At 44.6% G+C, this 22,120-nt stretch overlaps 1 protein-coding gene across 1 annotated transcript in view; it reads right to left on the reverse strand.

Moving 5' to 3' along the window:
* SLC6A2 (solute carrier family 6 member 2) overlaps positions 1-22,120 on the reverse strand; it is an 821,078-nt gene that overhangs the window by 403,426 nt on the left and 395,532 nt on the right. The window contains exon 8 of the mRNA XM_040328742.1: positions 4,170-4,294. Coding sequence (XP_040184676.1) covers positions 4,170-4,294 — 125 coding nt within the window. The remainder of the gene's footprint in view (positions 1-4,169; positions 4,295-22,120) is intronic.

Below are 22,120 nucleotides of genomic sequence, written 5' to 3' on the forward strand. Positions count from 1 at the left end.
GCTGCATCGATCGAGTCATCCCTTTTATAGGGAGACTCGATCGATGACGTCAGTCCTACAGCCACTTGTAAACACACACTAGGTGAACACTAACTCCTACAGCGCCACCTGTGGTTAACTTCCAAACTGCAACTGTCATTTTCACAATAAACAATGCAATTTAAATGCATTTTTTGCTGTGAAAATGACAATGGTCCCAAAAATGTGTCAAAATTATTCAAAGTGTCCGCCATAATGTCGCAGTCATGAAAAAAATTGCTGATTGCCGTCATTAGTATTAAAAAAAAATAATTAACAAAAATGCAATAAAACTATTTCCTATTTTGTAAACGCTATAAATTTTGCGCAAACCAATCGATAAACGCTTATTGCGATTTTTTTTACCAAAAATAGGTAGAAGAATACGTATCGCCCTAAACTGAGGAAAAAAAAATTATATATGTTTTTGGGGGATATTTATTATAGCAAAAAGTTAAAAATATTGAATTTTTTTCAAAATTGTCGCTCTATTTTTGTTTATAGCGCAAAAAATAAAAACCGCAGAGGTGATCAAATACCACCAAAAGAAAGCTCTATTTGTAGGGGAAAAAAGGACGCCAATTTTGTTTGGGAACCACGTCGCACGACCGCGCAATTGTCTGTTAAAGCGATGCAGTGCCGAATCGCAAAACCTGGCCTGGGCATTTAGCTGCCTAAAGGTCCGGGGCTTAAGTGGTTAAGAGACAAACTGTAATTTGAACCTGATGTCTATGGTTTATGTGCTACAAGTTGTTAGGCTTGATGTACACGGGACATTTTTACAACCTTTCCTGAACGATTTAACGATAGTAACCAAGGTTTAAAATGTCAGTCTTGTCGCATTTGCATGCCGCATTTAGCTGCGTTTTGCCACATTTGCGTTTAGAAGCGTTTTTATATATATATATATACATACAAACATACAAATTGTGGCTTAACGCTGTTACAGGCATTTGCCGTTTCAAATGCCTCTGAACATCCGTCCTGAACGTATTTTTTTTTTTGCGTTCCAAAAATGCTTCTAAACTCAACAACAAATATTTTGTTGTACATTCAATATTCCTTACCACTGAACTCTGTAAGTTGGGCTATATAATATTATTATTATTATTATTATTATTACTGGTCTTCAGGGCTTTTTTTCAGGGGGAACATGGGGGAACTCAGTTCCACCACCTCTGGCTCAGACCCTTTGGTGCCTGCTCACCACAATCACTTGTGAACACAGAAGTCTGGTTTCTGTGTTTACAAGTGACAGCTCTGCACTCTGTGTGTAACCCCCCTGAACTTTGCACTCTGTATGTAATGCAATCCTGGTATTTAATGCCCCTTTAAGACCCTTCTACTGTTTTTGAAATCTGAACAGGTTCGTGGTTGAGTTCCTGCACCTATTTTCTGAGAAAAAAAGCTCTGCTGGTCTTTATATTAACAACAGTCTCTGCTCTCAAGGAGCTTATAATGTAAGATCCCTATCTCACATGCATACATTACATATATTATTGTGTGGTTACATGGACTGTGGCATATGTGTGCCTTGTATACATCGAGTAGTGTCAGGTTTTATTTAACCTCTTTAAAATCTTCCCACTGTGCAATTTGGCCACACTTACCATTCAGCGTTGTGCAAGCAGCTTTGCTACTCTCCTGCAAGTCTGGGAGGGGGGCATTTTTCGCAATCCTCTCCCACAAATACTTCCTCCTGTCATACCTTTTTCTGCATAAACTGCACACTGTCCCACTGACCCTCCAAACATACTCTCCTGCAGATACTGGCCATTGTAATCATCTCCTGCAGATACTACCCACTGTTATAATCTCCAACATTCTTCTCCCACACTTTGTTCTTCCTTCAATACAAACGTTTACAAACTGTTTCTACTTCTAATTGACCCCTTCCTCCATTGTATCTAAATCATGTATTCCCAATTTAGCTAGTTGTTTATAAATGATCCACAAAATAAAGGAAAATTTACAAATCCCCAAGATTATGTGTGGATGTGTACTGAAGTGGAGACTTATTTTTTACTCTTTCCACTTAGCTTTTCTACAGCATGTGTACAAAATAGTATGGGTTTGCTTACTTGAATACTGCACTCTAGGCTGTATTAACCACTTAAGGACCTTGGCTGTTTTTCAGATTTGCCGTTTACAAGACTAAAACTGTTTTTTTGCTCGAAAATTACTTAAAACCCCCAAACATTATAATTTTTTTTTCCTAACACCCTAGAGAATAAAATGCTGGTCATTGCAATACTTTTTGTCACGCCGTATTTGCGCAGCCGTCTTACAAGCGCACTTTTTTTGAAAAAAAAAAAAAACTTTTTTTAATTAAAAAATAAGACAGTAAAGTTGGCCCATTTTTTTTTATATATTGTGAAAGATAATGTTACGCAGAGTAAAATGATACCCAACATGTAACGCTTCAAAATTGCGCCCGCTCGTGGAATGGCGTCGAACTTTTACCCTTAAATATCTCCATAGGTGATGTTTAAAAAAATCTGTAGGTTGCATCTTTTGAGCTACAGAGGAGGTCTAGGGCTAGAATTATTGCTCTTGCTCTAACTATCGCAGTGATACCTCACTTGTGTGGTTTGAACACAGTTTTCGTATGTGTTCGCTTCTGCGTGCGAGCTCGTCGGGACGGGGCAGTTAAAAATTTTTTTGGGGGTTTTCTTATTTTTATTTATTTTATTATTTTTACACTGAAAAAAATAATAAAAAAGGATCACTTGTATTCCTATTACAAGGGATGTAAACATCCCTTGTAATAGAAAAAAGCATGACAGGTCCTCTTAAATATGAGATCTGGGGTCAAAAAGACCTCAGATCTCATATTTAGACTTAAATGCAAAAAAAAAATTGTCATTTGAAAAAATGACAACTAGAAAATACTGCTTTAAGAAGCATGGGCGGAAGTGATGTTTTGACGTCACTTCCGCCCTGCTATGCTATGGGGACGGTGGGGGCCATCTTGCCCTCACTCATATCCCAGCCGACCAGGGGACAGGACCTGATCACCTCTGCCGCTACCAACGGCTCCGGTAAGCGGCGAAGAGCACGGGAGAGCGTCGGGAGGCCCCTCTCCCGCCACTGATAACGGTGATCTTGCGGCGGAGACCACCGTTATCAATTACAGGACCGCTCACAGTAAAGATGGATATCTCGGTTGTGGCAACAGCTGCTGACGTTACCGTGATATCCATCTTTAAAGTACTTACGTATATGTACATGAGCGGGTCCTTAAGTGGTTAAGCAGCTCTGAGAAAGTACAGCAGGATCTATACTTTAAGCTCTCCACCTCACACTGGTATGGTGTTGATGACAGGTAGCAGTTTTAGTACTGTGTCTCTGCCCTTTATCTAGTGCTTTGCCATTTACACAGGGAAGCATGTGATGACACTGCAGACAGTATTTCAGTAAGCAAACTCTTAGGCCCCGTACACACGAGGAGACATGTCTCCTGGGAGCTTTTGGTCTGATGTGTGTACACACCATCAGACCAAAATCCCAGCAGACAGAGAACGCGGTGACGTAGAAGACACCAACATTCTCAAACACGGAAGTGCAATGCTTTCACGCATGCGTCAAATCAATTTGACGCATGCGTGGGATTTCGGGACGCTGGTTACACGTCATAACCAGCGGACATGTCCGATTAGGTGTACTAACCATCGGACATGTCCGACGGACATGTTTCCAGCGGACAAGTTTCTTAGCTTGCTAAGAAACTTTTGTCCGCTGGAAACCTGTCCGCTAGGCCGTACACACGGTCGGACATGTCCGCGGAAACTGGTCCGCGGACCAGTTTCAGCGGACATGTACGACCGTGTGTACGGGGCCTTACTATTTTGTACACCGGCCACATAATAGCTAAGGGGTTAAAAAGTGTAAAAAAGGAAGTGCTCGGAGTTGGGCTTTAAGTAAATGGTTCAAACAAGCTGAACCTCTTGCACACATGCATACTAAAACATTTTTCCATGCAGGTGATATAAAGTAGCAATATTCACATTCTTTGTTAGCGAAAGTCAAATTATGGTCTTGCATGCCCAAACTTGCTACAAAAATTCACATTAAAATAATATTAATCTAAGATCTTTCTTAACTGTGATTTGGAGAAAAGGAATTAAAGTTCAAGAAATAAAACAACTTACCTTCTGTTGCTACATCTTCTATTTTTACATTATTTTTTTGAGCCATGTAACCAAGTATTGAGAAAATGGCAAATCCAGATATAAAACTTGTGACACAATTGATTGTACTTGTAAGCAAAGCATCCCTGAAATGGAAAAGAGTAGTTCATATTTAAAATCTGTTAATCTGCCTTTGCACAGTTTTTCCCTTATTTATTACTGATAATGACATTCACATCAGCCTTTGCATTAGGGAAGATTATAATATCATTGACTTAAAGGGGTTGTAAAGGAACATTTTTTTCCCCCCTAAATAGCTTCCTTTACCTTAGTGCAGTCCTCCTTCACTTACCTCATCCTTCAATTTTGCTTTTAAATGTCCTTATTTCTTTTGAGAAATCCTCACTTCCTGTTTTTCTGTCTGTAACTCACCACCGTAATGCGAGGCTTTCTTCCTGGTGTGGAGAAAGCCTCTTGAGGAGGCAAGCAGGAGTGTCAGGACGCCCACTAACACACAGCTCCTTTCTCTATCTGCAAAGTAGAGAGTGTGCTGACTTGCCTGCTCGCCCCCTCAAGAGGCTTTCTCCACACCAGGAAGAAAGCCTCGCATTACGGTGTGTAGTTACAGACAGAAGAACAGGAAGTGAGCATTTCTCAGAAGAAATAAGGACATTTAAAGCACAATTGGAGGATGAGGTAAGTGAAGGAGGACTGCTCTAAGGTAAAGGAAGCTATTTAGGGGGGAAAACAATTCCTTTACAACCCCTTTCAAGCACATGCAACTAAAGGTAATTTAAATATAAGATAAGATTTGGGATTTTGGGAGAAAGATCTAGCATGAGCACCAAACAGAGATGCACAACTATAAGAAGACACTTCATATAGTTGCTTTGACAAAAAGCATTCATACCCTTCAAATATGTTGTATTTCACCTATAATTCCAATGGATTTCATTTTGTAATCTTATTTAGGTAAAATATGTAACACTTTGTGCAAAATATTTGTATTGGGATAAAAAAAAGTTAATTTAGCTAAAAAAAAAAGTTGAATCTTGGTTTACTTTTACATTTATTTTCTTGGGCTACATCACAATAAATAATGAGGTGTTAAATTTCATATAAAGTACAGCTTTGCCAAAGGAGGCATCCCTATTATAATTTTGAAAAAAAACAAAAAAAAACTTTGTTACATGGGACTTTGCACATGCCTCCAATAGTATAAACACACATATTGAAATATACAAAGTTTAAAAACACATTATAAAAAATAATAAGTGCTATTACAAACATCACATGACACAGAGGACTCCACATTCCTGACTAATTGAGTTATGTTGCCCCCTTCAGGTGAATGGACATTTGCCCATAATGGCAGGAAATCGTGCCATGGTAAAAACCCCTCCCAGCTCACCGAAGTATCAGTTTGGCAGCAAGCGAGGGGAGAGATCTCTGTGTCATGTTATATACTCCAAGAAAATAATTTTACAGGTTAACTAAAAATCCTAATTTCTTAACCACTTACTGACTGCCCTATAGCACTTTTACTGCTACAGGGCAGAAGTTGTGGGCAGAATCACATATACTGTATATACATGTTTCTGTATTTCCGCCTGCTGGGGGTGTGCGCGCACCACTGGCTAGGAGCTTATCTGCAGATCCCAGGAATGTCCCCTGGCAACCGCTGATCATTAGTAATACAAGTAGAACTGTGATATGCCTATGTAAATAAGGCTTATCTCAGTTCGGACAGAGGGAAGGGGCAATCCTTTGTCTCTGCAAAGAGAATCCATCTCTTCTCCTAGTGAAAGCACCACACTGTGTACACAAAAACACTGGCTACGCACACAGTTAACTCTTTGCTCTCCCTAGATGTTTAACCCTTTCTCAGCCAGTGTCATTAGTGACGGTGCATATTTTTTTTAAAGTGTCAAAAGTGTCAGTGTCTGATAGTCCACCGCAATATAGCAGTCCTGCTATAAGTCACCGATCGCTGCCATTACTAGTATAAAAAAAATCCCTAAATATATCCCATAGTTTGTAGATGCTATAACGTATGTAAATCAATCTATATATGCTTATTGGGAATTTTCTTTTTACCAACAACATGTAGCAGAATACATATTGGCCTAAATTTAATTAATTAAAAAAAAAATGATATATTTTATAGTAGAAAAAAAAAATAGGATTTTTTGTACTCACCATAAAATCCTTTTCTCTGAGTCCATGGATGGACACAGCTCCTTAAATCTTGACAAGTGGGTTATGTTCCATGTTTACAGGAGAGGACTAGGCAGAAACATGTTAAATAGTTAAATACATGTTACATTAACAGAGTTGAACAGCCCTGCCCAGGGAGCGGTCCCTCCAGACATGACCCTCCTCACTGCAGCATGCAGCCTCAGTTCGTAACAAGCAGTGCAAACCTAAAAAGGAGGGATGGGAGCTGTGTCCGTCCACGGACTCAGAGAAAAGGATTTTACAGCGAGTACAAAAAATCCTATTTTCTCTTATCGTCCATGGACGGACACAGCTCCTTAAGTCTTGACAAGTGGGATGTCCCCAAGCAGTGTCAAAAACGAAGGGTGGGAAATACATCAGTAAAAACAATTTTAATTTCACCCCAAAACAAGCAGAGCTCCTCAACGGAGGAGGTGCAACTTTAAACAGCCGCCTGCAAAAACTAGCAGCCAAAAGAAGCATCAAAAGATGCACTCACAGCAACCATGTAAATTCTGGAAAAAACGTGAACGGACGACCAAGTCGCCGCCTCACATACCTGTGAGACCGACGCATGATGTCGGAAAAAAAAACAGGAAGCACCAATTGCCCTGGTCGAAAGTGCCGTGACCGTAAAGAGAGCCAGCCCCTTAAGAGCATAGGCCTGTATGACAGCCTACCTGATCCACCGAGAAATGGTGCTCGACGAGACCGCCAGGCCCTTTTGTGGACCAGACACCGACACAAAAGAGAGTCTGATCTCCGAAACGGAGCCAAAGCAGGCGAAGCGCGTACCATGCCTAAAGTATGAAAGGCAACCTCCATAGGATGCGCTGGCCGAGGACAGAAACCACCTTCGGAAGAAGGGAAGGTCGCGGGCGCACCACCACCTAATCCTTATGGAGGATCAAGCATGGCGGCTTGCAAGACAAGACTGCCAACTCAGGAACCCCTCTAACAGAGGTAAAGGCCACTAAAGGGGCCACCTTCTGAGATAGTGTCAAGAGAGAGTCTCTCTGATGTTACCAAAAGGAAGGTTCCAGAAGAACCGAGAGCACCAGAGTCAAAACTCATGGGGGGAGAGATGGGCCAAGAGGGGAAAGTATATGACAAACCCCCTGCAAAAACAAGGGACCCACCAGGGAACGGGCCGCAGAAAGGCCACTGAAAGAACACAGCCAAGGCTGAAATCTGTCTCCAAATGGTGCTTTAAGCAATTTCTAGATCCACTCTGAGCTGTAAAAACAGCAGGACCCTGGGCACCGAGTACGTCCGTGGACGTCACTCCATCTCTTCGCACCAAGAGATGTATGCCTACAAGGCGCGATGATAGATCCTCCGGAAGAAGACTACCGTGCCCTCAGCATTGTTGAGATGACCAAGTCGGACAGACCCCGGTCTCTTAAAGTCTGGCTTCCAATAGCCTTGTTGAGCAAGTCAGTGATTGTACAACAGGATGAAACATGGGACCTCGAGACAGGGGTACTTCCTGCCCTGGCAACCGCCAGGGTAGCCGAACCAAGGACACCAAGGCCAAGCTGGAGCGATTAGAATCATCGGGATCTCCTAAACCTCCACTCTGTGGAGCAGCCGAGGAAGCAACTACAATGGCGGAAAGGCAAAAGATTGGCAATACAGATCCCACAGGGCCACCAGTGCGACTGACGCATCTGTACCAGATTACTAGACCTGGCCACTAGCTTTGACATCCTTGCGGTGGAGACGAGCGGCCAGGAGATCCATGCCCTGTGAGGCTTACCTGCAAGGGAGCCCAGCACAAAGACCAGACACCATGGTCCAGCATCTGGCGACTCCAGTAGCCAGCCTGCTGGTATACCTGAAGGTAGACCAAAGTCACTGCTGTGGCATTGTCCGGCTGAAACCAGATCGGACGACCTTGCAACCTCCTCGACCACGAGGAGAAACATAGCCTGATCGCCTAAAATAGGACAAAGACCGGTAGACAGGGTCCACAGCACCCTGTGGTCCCATGCGGTCACCCACACAGGTGCCAGCCAGGCCCGACCATGGGTAACTACCGAGACCAGACGAGAGCAAGTACATGCAGGGAGGTGTGGCCGCAGATCTACGCAAGTCCAGCGACACAGAGCCGACGGGACCCCCCAGGCCCACAACCCTTGAGGCTGGCATCCGTCGTAAATACCGACCACTGGAGGGAAGAAACAGATTTACGGACCAAAGAGTCAGGGATCTCTGGCCCAGATTCACGTAGAATCGCGGCGGCGTAATGTATCGTAGATACGTTACACCGCCGCAAGTTTTTATCGCAAGTGCCTGATTCACAAAGCACTTGCGAGAAAACTTACGCTGGCGGCCTCCGGCGTAAGCCCGCGTAATTCAAAGGGGCGCGTGCCATTTAAATTAAGCACGCTCCCGCGCCGGACCTACTGTGCATGCTACGTTTTGAAATTCCCGCCGTGCTTTGCGCAAAGTGACGTCATTTTTTCGAACGGCGACGTGCGTAGCGTACTTCCGTATTACCGGACGTCTTACGCAAGAAGAATTTTTTTTTTAATTTTGACGCGGGAACGACGGCCATACTTTATACAGCACATACGTGTGCTGTGTAAAGTTAGGGCACCAAAAACGACGACTAACTTTGCGACGGGAAACTAGACTAGCAGTGACGTAGCGAACGCGAAAAACCGGCGTGGATCGCCGTAACTACTAATTTGCATACCCGACACTGGTTTACGACGCGAACTCCCCCCAGCGGCGGCCGCGGTATTGCATCCTAAGATCCGACAGTGTAAAACAATTACACCTGTCGGGTCTAAGGGCTATCTATGCGTAACTGATTCTATGAATCAGTCGCATAGATACTCTGAGAGATACGACGGAGTATCTGAGATACTCCGTCGTATCTCTGCTGTGAATCTGGCCCTCTGTCACCAACTCAGAAAGACTCTGACTAGGTGGCGCACCGGAATCTGATGATTTCAGAGACAAGCAATTTTTAACACCTGGACAGTATTTCCCCCGGAAAACCCGAGTGTGGAACTGGGCATACAGTATCGCCTCGAAAAAGGCTAGCCACAGGCCCCGGACCAGCAGGTGCCCGGAGAGAAGACCGATTGCGTGATGTCAATACCTTCATCGCAGACTGAAGAGTCTGCAATTTCTCCAGGGGAAGAAGGACCTTCGCCACTGAGGAGTCCAGATCCACCCTAGATACTCCAATGCTGAGTCGGAACCTAGCATGTCCAGTATTTGAACCCTGGGTTGCACACATGGAAGACAGGCAACACCTGCTGGCCTAAACGTTTAATACCCACCCGAATCTTCGGAGGGTCTGAATGGGAATAACACATCCACTAGGTCTGAGACAGAAGCTGCTCTCAGAAGAAAGTTGTCCAAGTAGCCAATGAGGCAAAGCCTCGCTGTCCCAACCAAGTTAGGAAAAGTGGGATCTCCTAGCTGAAAAACCCATGGTGCTGACGCCAGATCAAAAGGGAGAGCCACAGGCTGACAGAAACCCTCTCCTATCACGAAGCACAGAAAAAGACACTGACACAAAACGGGACATGCATGTATGCGTCCCTGATGTCTGAGGACGCCAGGACGTCCTCCGGATGGAGCGCAGCTACCATCGAACGAATGGATTCCATGCGGAACTACCCGACGTTCACAAAGGTATTCAGGGCCTGAGGCCCATAGAAAACCCCAAACCTCTCGTCCTGCAGGAAAGGTAACCCTGCAGCTTAGCAAGTCCCACACTGCCCAAGGCAGACCGACGGGCCTGGAGAGGAAGATACGAGGAAAGAACTTTGTTCTGTGGATAGGATAGGAGGAAACCCTATCTAGTACTCCGAAGAGACCACCTTACAGACTTACTGGTTGGAGAACAGGGAGGTTTCACTGAATTGTGAACCTGCAAGCCGCCCCTCCCACCTAGAGACAGGTGTGATGGAAGTACTAAAATTAATATTTTGTGCTATGATTAGAACCACTGAAATGTTGTTTTTCCTTTTATATTCTTATATATTGTTTTTATTTATTTTTATTTTCTTTATCTATATATGATATATACATATGCATGTGTGAAGATATATACTACAAGTGTTATATTCCTTAAGTGAAACGACAGATATAATGTTTTAAAGTTACAATTCGAAGAGGTTATGTCAGATATAATGTTTTAAAGTTACAACTTGAAATGGAAGACAAATGACTAAAATCAAAAGCAGATGTCACCCCCTTCTCCTCACTCAAATCTCCGTATGAGCTTATATGGGTTTGAAGAGAAAACCCCTGTAGAATTGACAATGGGCCCCTGTTTATGGACATTCCACAAGGAACTTGTATGCCTGTATGACACGTGGACTGTTTGTGCCATGAGAGCTCCATACCATATATGGACTTGCAAGGAGAACGTGTGCAGTATGCCAGGAACAGACGTCTCAGGGGCGTGTAATAAGGGATTGAACTGTATAGACTGAACCAATCAGTATGCTTATGTGTATGATGTCATGTTGTTAATAAAAGGAGCAGCACAGTCTCCACCCGGTCTCTCTATGGCTGGACACAGAAGGAAGCGAGTAGTTTGTTTCTCAGCTCTCTGCATGCTTTCATGATTTGGGTCAAACGGCAGAAATGGGTTTCGCCCTGAGAATTGTGTCAGAGGTCTCATCCTCATCACATGGAGGGAAGGCTACATACATTGGCAGGATTTGGGTGCCGGCGTGATCGGCTTACGCACCCAGGGATGGATTAGTCCCCCAGCTGGGCCTTTGACGGCCTGGGCGGGTTGCCCCTAAATAATACACACACATAGGGCCAGATTCAGGTAGACTTACGACGGGCGTATCAGTAGATATACGCCGTCGTAAGTCCGAATCCGCGCCGTCGCAACTTTAAGTGTATGCTCAATCTGAGATACGCTTAAATGTTGCCAAGATACGGCCGGCATAAGTCTCCTACACCGCTGTATCTTAACTGCATATTTACGCTGGCCGCTAGGGGCGTGTATGCTGATTTAGGCTTAGAATATGTAAATCAGCTAGATACGCCTATACACGAACGTACGACCGGTCGTCGCAGTAAAGATTTTCAGGCGTAAAGATAAACCACCAAAAACATGGCGCAGCCAATGTTAAGTATGGACGTCAGAACCGCGTCAAATTTTTCAAATTTTACGTTGTTTTCGTAACCTGTCCGTGAATGGGGCTGGCCGTAATTTACGTTCTCGTAGAAAGCATGACGATTTGCCGACGTAATTTGGAGCATGCGCACTGGGATACGTCCACGTATGGCACATGCGCCGTTCGATCAAAACGTCATTTACGTGGGGTCACACTTAATATACATAAAACACGCCCACAGCTGATATACATAAAACAAACCACGCAGACACAGGGAGCGACCATGCAAGCTCCAGGCACAATTGGCGTCAGTGTCCGGATTCGAACCAATGACTCTCTTGCTGCCAAGTAATGGAGTTAACCACTACACCACCATGTGCATAAAACCATTCTGAAACAGAAGCCCTGGATAACAAGGGCGCAGCATTCAATGAAGCATCACAGACCTATATGAGGCCCTGGAACAGCTGGTCCCCTAGCCTAATAACTTCGGGAGAGAGTCGGTGCTCCTATACTGTCTGGTGCAAAATGCTCACTCAGTGAGTGACTGAGACCCCAGAGTAGTGGCACAAATGCCGCAAGTCAGACCCCAGCATGGTAAACATGAAACGGGTCAGTACTTCGGATCTTCTATCAGTCAGATCCATACAAGCGGGGGTTCCCGCAATAGGGAGAGAGGTCACCTATACATGACACCCGGAGGTTTCACCACCGGAGAAGAAGCCCACCCTTTGAAAAGGCTTTCCTCAAAGAGGCACTGAATCGCCCGGCGGTGAGGGACTACAAAAGCCCTCAGCGGCTTTTCTCATTCTGCCTCTTAGAAATTATCAAAGAAGGGCACAAAAGGAAAAGACCTACACAGAGCGGTCTGATTTGTGTGATCCAAAAAAGACCGAGCCCTCGGCGGAAACCCAGCTGCACTATCCAGCTTAAGAGAGTCCCTTGCAGCAGTGAGAAGCGCACCCATAAATGCCTTATGCTGCTTTTTTTTTTTTTACTACCCAGGTACCTGGTCCATGGCTCCATAACAGAGCATTCCCCAGGAGATAACGGGGGAAGGGGGCACTCTTTTACCGCTCGTCCACAGTTCGCCCACCCTGGCTCAAAAGTGTCCAGGACCAGCAATAAAGCCTCTGTGGGAGTCCCAGGAGTTAACACCTGCTGCCATCACCAGCATGTTGGGGAAGGATCCAGATACTGACTCCATAACCATTATGAGGAAAAAACTCCCACCACTCCTGCTGCGCTGACCGGGGGGGTTACACAGGGGACTCACCACACCTGAGGAGCCTGCTCAGCGCTGCTGCCCGTTTCCAGCACACCGCTGTGTGTGAGGAGAAAAGCCGCAAGGTAGCTGTAAGGTATCCGGTGGTGCTGTGTGAGACAAACGGCACTGTGCGCCGTAGGAACCAGCACTAGAGGCCGAGGACTCAGGCAAGATGGCCGCCAAGCGCAGCATATGGAGCCTCACAGCGCGGCTACAACAAAATGACCGCCAATGGGATTTTCAATAGGAATTGAAAATCACCCAAAAAATTGCGTCAGAGCCGCCCGAATGGCGGCAAAACGGCGCAATTTAAACAGTGAAAGTCTAAAAAGGCTGCACAGCACCACAAAACCTCCAGAAAAAAGGACCCCAGCATTAAAAAAAAAACATATAGGCCAGCGCACAGTCCCTCAGCAAGGTGCCCCCCCACCCCGGCAGCAATGAAACAGCAGACGGAGAAAAGGGAGCAGGGAAGGAAGGATATCCAAACCCCCAGGAATGCTTAGCCATACCACCCCACCTAAGAGGAAGGAACTTTACTTACCCATCCACGCAACGACTTGACAAAAGTCAAAAGACAACAATAAAATAAATACTTTTCCTCAGGGCGCTGGGCCCAAAGGGAGCCATACGTCCTTCTGCTTTGCTAGGCAGAACGAAACTGAGGCTGCATGCTGCAGTGAGGAGGGTTATGTCTGGAGGGACCGCCCCCGCAGGGCTGTTCAACTATGTTATTGTAACATGTATTTAACTATTTAACATGTTTCTGCCTAGTCCTCTCCTGTAAACAGGGAACATAACCCACTTGTCAAGATTTAAGGAGTTGTGTCTGTCCATGGACGATAAGAGAAAATATATATTTGTTTATTTTTTTAATTGTTGGTATTTTTTTGTTTTTAGAGCAAAAATATAAAATACAGTGGTGATAAAATACCACCAAAAGAAAGCTCTATTTGTGGTTAAACAAAATACATAAATTGGGTACAGTGTTGCACAACCACGCAATTGTCAGTTAATGTAATGTAGTGCCGTATTGCAAACAAATGGCCTGTTCATGAAGGGAGCTAAATCTTATGCCCCATACACACCATCACTTTATGTGATGAAAAAAAACGACATTTTCTGTGAAGTAAAAAATGACGTTTTTGAAACTTCAATTTTCAAAGACGAAGTTGCCTACACACCATCGTTTTTCTCACAATGTTCTAGCAAAGCGAGGTTACGTTCTCACCACTTTTTCCATTGAAGCTTGCTTCATAAGTAGCTTCTGGGCATGCGCGGGTGAAAAAACTTTGTTTTAAACAACGTTTTTTGCTACACACTGTCAATTTCTGTGAAGTAAAAATTGACGTTTTGAAAAACGACACATAAAATTGAAGCATGCTTAAATTTTTTTGGGTCGTTTTTACAAGACATAAAATGACGTTTTCCCGCACACATGGTCAATTAAAGTGACGTTTTTAAAAACGTCGTTTTTTTTTCATCACATAAAGTGATGGTGTGTACGGGGCATTACAGAGGTTAATCATACATCACAGAACACAGAGCAGTTAATATTCATGACAACTAAGGAACTAACATGTGGGTGAGCAACACAAAATCAAGATGAATATGCCTGAAATCCCAAACAATAGAACAGGGAGAATCCTACCAAAAGGCCACCTGCAAGACCTTCTGCCCAACACTGGCATTCACAGTGGCATTCACATCTACTTGGTAGAACTTTGTAAATGTTTGATGATAAGACTTAGGTTTCATTATAATAGGTTGGGTGACAGCACTGTGAGGTCCCTTAGGTGCTTATTGTTTAAAAAATTTAAATGTGTTTTAAGCAATAAGCACCTAAGGGACTTCACAGCGCTGTCACCCACTTATTACGGTTTCACGTTGAGTATATCTCTCAATAAGACAGCAGAAGTGCAAGAGTTTGACACAGTTAAAGTTTCCCCTGGCACTGTTCCACTCTTTAGGAAGACTAGGTATCGGCCTTACAAATTTGAAAAACCAAATCTTGATTCTGAGCTGCCCAGGAAGGACTGACACTTCTGGTGGAATGAAGATTGACTGGGAAAGAAGAAACCTTGCCCTTGCCAGCAAATAACTAAGAAATTATCTGACTAATCCACCTAAAAATAGTCAGGAAGCAGTCTGACCCTTGCGAGGACCCTCTAGCAGAACATAAATGGAATTAGCTGTAAACTTCAGACAGCTTAAACAATATCCAGAGAGTGAAGCACCTTCTCCTTAGGATGGCAACACAATGTCCTGATATAGGTGAAATGATAAGAAAATACATTAGGGTAAGAAAAAGGAACAGGGCTGCAACACCAGATTACAATATATTATATTGGTGAAGAACCAGAAAAGGGGAGCTAAAGTAATGGCTACTAAAAACACAGCCTTGCTCATAAGAAGCAACAATGGAATCTCTCGAAGATATTCAAAAGGAGACATCTGCAAAAAAGGGAAGACCAAGTTATAGTCCCACACTAAATAAAAGCCAAAATGGGCCCCCGACATTCTGTTGGGGATGAAACCTACAAGCCTCACATTAGGTGAATAGGGCTTTCCATGTACGATGCTACAACGTCAACTTTTTAGCATTTAGGAGGGTGCATCAAAAGCACCCCTATCCCTCAGGACTGGGGCTGAAAAAGAGCATAGTGCTAGGAGATCCAATGTGAATAATAAAAGAATCCTCTTTGTGTGTGAGTGTCAAGCATTTTAGAGTTTTTTTTTTTACCTATTATACACCAGAATTGGCAAATGTTAAGAAAAGGGTATCCACAGGTTTCTTAAAGCAGATCTTCACTGCATCTGAGCACCACAAAGCAAAAACACAATTTTATTTATTTTTAATATTCAAAGCAAACTCCTCCATCTATTTATGTCTCTATGCTTTATTTTGTTGAGAAATCACTTTGAAAAACAACCCCCTAGCATTTCTATCTATGGTCATCTTGAGTAAGGGCAAATGATTCATGTAGCATTTATTTCCTTGAATCAGGGCCAAATTAAGATCATAGGCCTAGTGCTGAGGATTTTGGTGGGGCCTTTTATAAATGATAAATAAATAAAAATGCAAACAATTTATTGTTATAACCAGTGGCGGTTCGTCCATAGAGAGCGCAGGAGCGCCACCCCCTCTCTCTCCTGCACCGCCACTGAAATACAATACATAGATTCATGCATTGCATGAATCTATGTATTGTTGCTGCCACCCACTATTCAGATGGCCGGCCCCCTGGTGAGCGTCGGCCATCTGAATAACAGCAGCTGGTTGGCTTTGGAAGTGCCTATCAGAGCCAGCGGCTATGATAGGCTTTCCGATTACAGCTCTCAGGCTGTAATCGACTTCCAAATAGTTATACAGGGGATGCACGGGGCGTGCACTCCCTGGATAACACTGACCGGCGTCTCAGTCAATTAGGTTTACCGGCTCTGGTTACTGGTAACCTGATTGGCTGAAGCGTCATCGAGGGTGGAAGAAGACATCGAGGGATGGTGGAAGCAGGATGGCTGACCCCAATAAGGTAAGTGCCGGGCGGGGGGGTAGGGGGCATTTTACAGGGCACAGTGGCAGCATTTTACAGGGCACAGTGGCTATAATTGATGGGCACAGTGGCTATAATTGATTGCACAGCGGCTACAATTGATTGATTGGCACAGTGGCGACAATTGATGGCACAGTGGTAACAATTGATGGCACAATGGTAACAATTGATGGCACAGTGGCTGCGTTTGATGGAATGGCACAGTGGCTGCATTTGGCATGGCAAAATGGTGACAATTAATGGGCACAGCGGTGACAATTGATAGCACGGTGGCTGCGTTTGATGGCATGGCACAGTGGTGACAATTGATGGGCACAGTGGCGATATATGATGGGACAGTGGCTGTGTTAGATGGCATGGCACAGTAGCTGCATTTGATGGCATGGTACAGTGGCGACAATTGATGGCATGGCACAGTGGTGGCTGCATTTGATGGGCACATTGAGGCTGCAATTGTTTTTTTTTTTTTTTTTTTCACCCTCCAAAAATTTTGAGCAACAGCCGCCACTGGTTATAACAAATTCAATTAAAGAGAGATAGAGAGAGATCAATGCAGCCCGGCCAAGGCATGTGACCGAAGGCACAAAACCCAGAAAGAAGGCCAGAAGAAGATGGAAGTGCCCGGGTCCCGCCGGATTAATCACAGCGCAACACTGGAGGGCTCAGTCTGACAATTTAAGTGTACTCTAATATTCTAATATTCTGTGCATACTAGTACATTGTGGCATAACCTACCTCAGGGCCTCTAAAAAGTAGTAAAATGTTAGTGAAGTTTACTACTGCTTAATATCACAGGATCTCAGGAGCCCTTCATGTGGCACCCTACTGACCCAGTGGCCCTTGGGCAGTGGTGCCTAAGTGCATAGTTGTCAACATTTCAAAAATATTTTCAGGGACACTTTTTTTACAAGTGCTATATTTGGAGTAGCTGTGATCCCCTATGTTCCTCTTTACATCACAGTATTAATAACACAATTAAATGAGTACTAATAATGGGACATAACACATATGAGGACTGAGAACATTTTCTTTAGTTGAACTAACATAAGTGTGCCCATTCTAGAGCTGGTAACATTGAGAATATTCAGTATAACTTTAAAGAACCTTTTTTGTGGGTAAGAGGCATAGGGGAGGAGTATGGATGGTATAAATGTGGGAAGTATGTGAACGTGAAGGAGAGGAATGTGGAGGGTCTAACAGTGGGCACTATGTACAGGAGAGGAGTGTGAAGGGTGTGACAGTGGGCAGTATGCACAGCAGAGGAGTGTGGAGGGTATGCCAGTGGGCACTATGTATAAGAGAGAAGTGTGGAGGGTATGACAGTGAGCACTATGTACAGGGGAGGAGTGTGGAGAGAAAGATAGTTGGCAGTATGTATAGAAGAGAAGTGTGGAGGGTATGGTTGGGTTACAGTATGTACAGGAGAGGAGTGTGGAGGTTATGACAATGGGTAGTATGTACAGGAGAGGCATGTGGACGGTATGACAGCCGGCACTATGTACAATAGAGGAGTTTATGAAAGTGGGCAGTATGTATAGGAGAGGAGTGTGGACCGTATGATAATGAGCAGTATGTACATAAGATAAGTGTGGAGTGTAAGACAGTGAGCAGTATGTACAGAAGAAAAGTGGGGAGGATAATATGACAGTGGGCAGTATGTATAGGAGAGGAGTGTGGAGGGTATGACAGTGGGCACTATGTATAGGAGAGAAGTGTAGAGGGTATGACAGTGGGCACTATGTATTGGAGAGGAGTGTGGAGGATATGACAGTGAGCAGTATGTACAGGAGATGAGTGTGGAGGGTATGACAGTGGGCACTGTGTACAGGACATAAGTGTGGAGAGTAGGACAGTGAGCAGTATGTACAGGAGGAGTGTGGAGGGTATGACAGTGGGCACTATATATAGGAGAGAAGTGTGGAGGATATGATAGTGGGCACCATGTATAGGAGAGGAGTGTGGAGGGTATGACAGTGAGCAGTATGTACAGGTGAGGAGGATGAAGGAATCTAGGAAGAAAAAAATTAAAAGGTTTGTGGAAGGATGTTTAAGGTAGTGGTGTAGTGGTTAAGCACATGGATTGAAATTAATCCAATTAAGCAGAGACCAGCCATAGTCAATCTATGTATGGGCTAGCTGGTATTACACAAGACAATCTATTATATCGACTTGAGTACAACCAGCCTGTCAGGTGTTTCCCAAATCAATCAGTGCTGCTAGCTATAATTAGCAACACTGATCATTGTATTTACTGGCAGAACACAATAACACTGCATGAGTGATTCCTCCATCCACAGGTGAGCAGGTGAAAGGATGTGTGGGGACAGGCTGGGGAGAGATACTAGTCAGTGACTGGGTAGATATACTAGTCAGTGGCTGGGCAGAGATACACTACAGTGGCTGGAGGGAGATACTAGTCAGTGACTGGGTAGGGACTGACTAGTATCAGAGCCAGATACACACAGGTTATATGCGCCACAATCGTCAGGCCGGGTACTCACGACCAAACATGTATGGTGAAAGCGGTCCGTCGGACCGTTTTCACCATACATGTCTGCCAGAGGGCTTCTGTACGATGGTTGTACACACCATCGTACAGAAGTCCGCGCGTAAACAATACGCGGGGCGTGTCCGCGGTGTCGCCGCGTCGATGACGCGGTGTCGCCGCGACAATGACGCGGCGACGTGGGCGGCCCGCCTTTAAAATGCTTCCACGCATGCGTCGAAGTCATTCGACGCATGCGAGGGACGGCGGGCGCCTGGACATGTACGGTAGGTCTGTACTGACGACCGTACATGTCCGAGCGGGCAGAATTCCAGCGGACTGTTTTAAAACAAGTCCAGGAATATTTGTCTGCTGGGAAAAGGCCCGGCGGGCAAATGTTTGCTGGAATTCGGCCCGCTCGCGCCCACACACGACCAAACATGTCTGCTGAAACTGGCCTGCGGACCAGTTTCAGCAGACATGTTTGGTCGTGAGTATGGGGCCTAAGAGTGAGAGCAATAATGCTAGCACTAGATCTCCTCTAACTCTAAACATGTAACCTGTAAAAAAAATAAAGCACTGCTTAGTATACAAAAAAATTGTGCTAACTTAAGTGTTTTTTTTTTTTTTCCTTTTCTTCCCACAAATATAGCTTTCTTTTGATGGTATTTGATTGCGTCTGCGATTTTTATTTTTTGCGATATAAACGGAAAAAGACCGAAAATGTTGAAAAAAAATAATATTTTCTAATTTTTGTTATTAACATGTTTTTTTTTTTAAACGAAACCGTTTCATTCATAAAAATGATCTGGGGTTCCCCCCAAACATCCATTTCAGACCCTTCAGGTCTGGTGTGGATTAAGGGGAACTTCACCCCAATTTTTTTTTTAAAAATGGCGTGGAGTTCCCCCCAAAAATCCACACCAGACCCCTCATCCGAGCATGCAACCTGGCAGGCCGCAGGAAAAGAGGGGGGGCGAGAGGGCCCCCTCCTGAACCGTACTATGCCCTCAACATTGGGAGGATGCTTTGGGGGGCTGTGGCCTCATCCCCACAACCCTTGCCCGGTAGTTGTGGGGGTTTGCGGGCAGGGGGTTTATCGGAATCTGGAAGACCCCTTTAACAAAGGGGACCCCCAGATCCCAGCCCCCCCTAAGTGAATTGGTAATGGGGTACATTGTACCTCTACCATTTCACTAAGAACGTGTAAAGAATTGTAAAAAAAAAACACACACACCGTGGAGAAAGTCATTTATTTAAAAAAATATAAAAATCCAGCGGTGGTAATCCACTCTCGGTCTTCGCTCCAACGCTGTCAGTATCCTGCGACGGGTGATCTCCTCTCCGCCAGGGTCCAGTGATGAGAAGATCTCCTCTTCATCCAGGTTCGGGATCCATCGATGAGATGTCCATCCAGGGCACGCATTGCCTGTCTCCACCGGAGACAGCTCGGCGAATGACGCGGCTTCAGCAGTGACAGCTTTTATGTAGGTGAGGGGGCGGGGCCACCCATCATGTCATTGGGGAAGCCTGGGCTCTCCCTTGCATCAGAGGGAGACTGGATCATGTGATGGGTGGCCCCACCCTCACCTACATAAGAGCTGTCACTGCTGAAGCCGCGTCATTCGCCAGTCTGTCTCCGGTGGAGACAGGCGATGCGTGTGCAGGATGGACATCTCATTGCTGGATCCCGGACCTGGATGAAGAGGAGATCTTCTCATCGCTAGACCCCGGAGAGGAGATCACCCATCACAGGATACCGACAGCATTGGAGTGGAGACCGAGAGTGGATTACTACCACTGGAATTTTTATTTATTTTTTTAATAAAGGACTTTCCCAACGGTGTTTGTGTTTGTTTTTTTTTTTTTACAATTCTTTACACTTTCTTAGATGTACAATGTACCCCATTACCAATTCACATGGGGGGGCTGGGATCTGGGGGTGCCCTTTGTTAAAGGGGTCTTCCAAATTCCGATAAGCCCCCTGCCCGCAGACCCCCACAACCACCGGGCAAGGGTTGTGGGGATGAGGCCCTTGTCCCCATCAACATGGGGACATGGTGCTTTGAGGGGTCAAAGACCCCCAAAGCATGCTCCCAATGTTGAGGTCATGTGGCCTGGTACGGTTCATGAGGGGGGTGCTCTCTCACCCCCCCCTCTTTTCCTGCGCCCTGCCAGGTTGCATGTTCGGATAAGGGGTCTGGTGTGAATTTTTGGGGGGAACTCCACGCCATTTTTTTTTTAAATTTGGGGTGGAGTTCCCCTTAAAATCCACATCAGACCTGAAGGGTCTGGAATGGATATTTGGGGAGAATACCATGCCATTTAAAAAAAAATAATATGTGGGGTTCCCATTAATATCCATACCAGACCTGAAGGGCCTGGTAATTGAATTTGGGGGGACCACCACGCTTTTTTTTTTTATGAATGACTTTTCTCTGTATAGTCTGGAGCCGACAATTCATTATAGCTGCAAGTGATTTTAAATGACTTTTTTCTCCTTCAGAAATGACACTTTGTGCAGGGACAGTTCTAAGCACGGGAAACAAGCGCTACTTCACAGGTATATTATACACCTAGGTACGAAATCTAAAGGAATATTTCACTTTTATTGTTTCACTTTAAGCATTATTAAAATCACTGCTCCTGAAAAAAACATCCGTTTTTAAAACGTTTTTTTTGCATTGATACATGTCCCCTGGGGCAGGACCCAGGTCCCCAAACACTTTTTAGGACAATACTTTGCATATTAGCCTTTAAAATCAGCACTTTAGATTTCTCCAATAGACTTTTATAGGGTGTTCCGCGGCTTTTCGAATTTGCCGCGAACACCCCAAATTGTTCGCCGAATAGGCGAACAGGCAATGTTCGAGTCGAACATGAGTTTGTCTAGGAACTCGAAGCTCATCCCTATTTAAAATACGGTAGTATAACAAAAAGGTTCAATCTTCTGACTTCTGCAATTATGACAACACAAAAGAATACATAATTCCCTGTATAATTTCCTGTTACCTGACCTCCCAATCTATTTGATAGAGTGTGCATTGGGCTACAACTGTGTCTGGGAGAAGACACAGAAAGCTTGCGGCAAATTTGCACAATAAAAATATTCCATTCATCTGCATATTAGGCCTTCTCAAAGCCCCCTCCCCTGTACCGGTTACTAAGGGTTAGTTGGGTAGGGTAGTTATCAGTTTCGGCACAACAGTCCAACTGTTGTAACATGCAATGTTACAACTATAATAAAGCAAGTCGAGCAATAGATTGGGTTAAGTTTGTTTGTTCTTTTGTTTGCCAATTTGCTCCCATCTGGGAGCCTCACTTCGCATGTTCACCATATTACCTGT

This window comes from Rana temporaria, chromosome 11 (genome assembly GCF_905171775.1).
Source record: "Rana temporaria chromosome 11, aRanTem1.1, whole genome shotgun sequence".
Classification (NCBI taxonomy): Eukaryota; Metazoa; Chordata; class Amphibia; order Anura; family Ranidae; genus Rana; species Rana temporaria.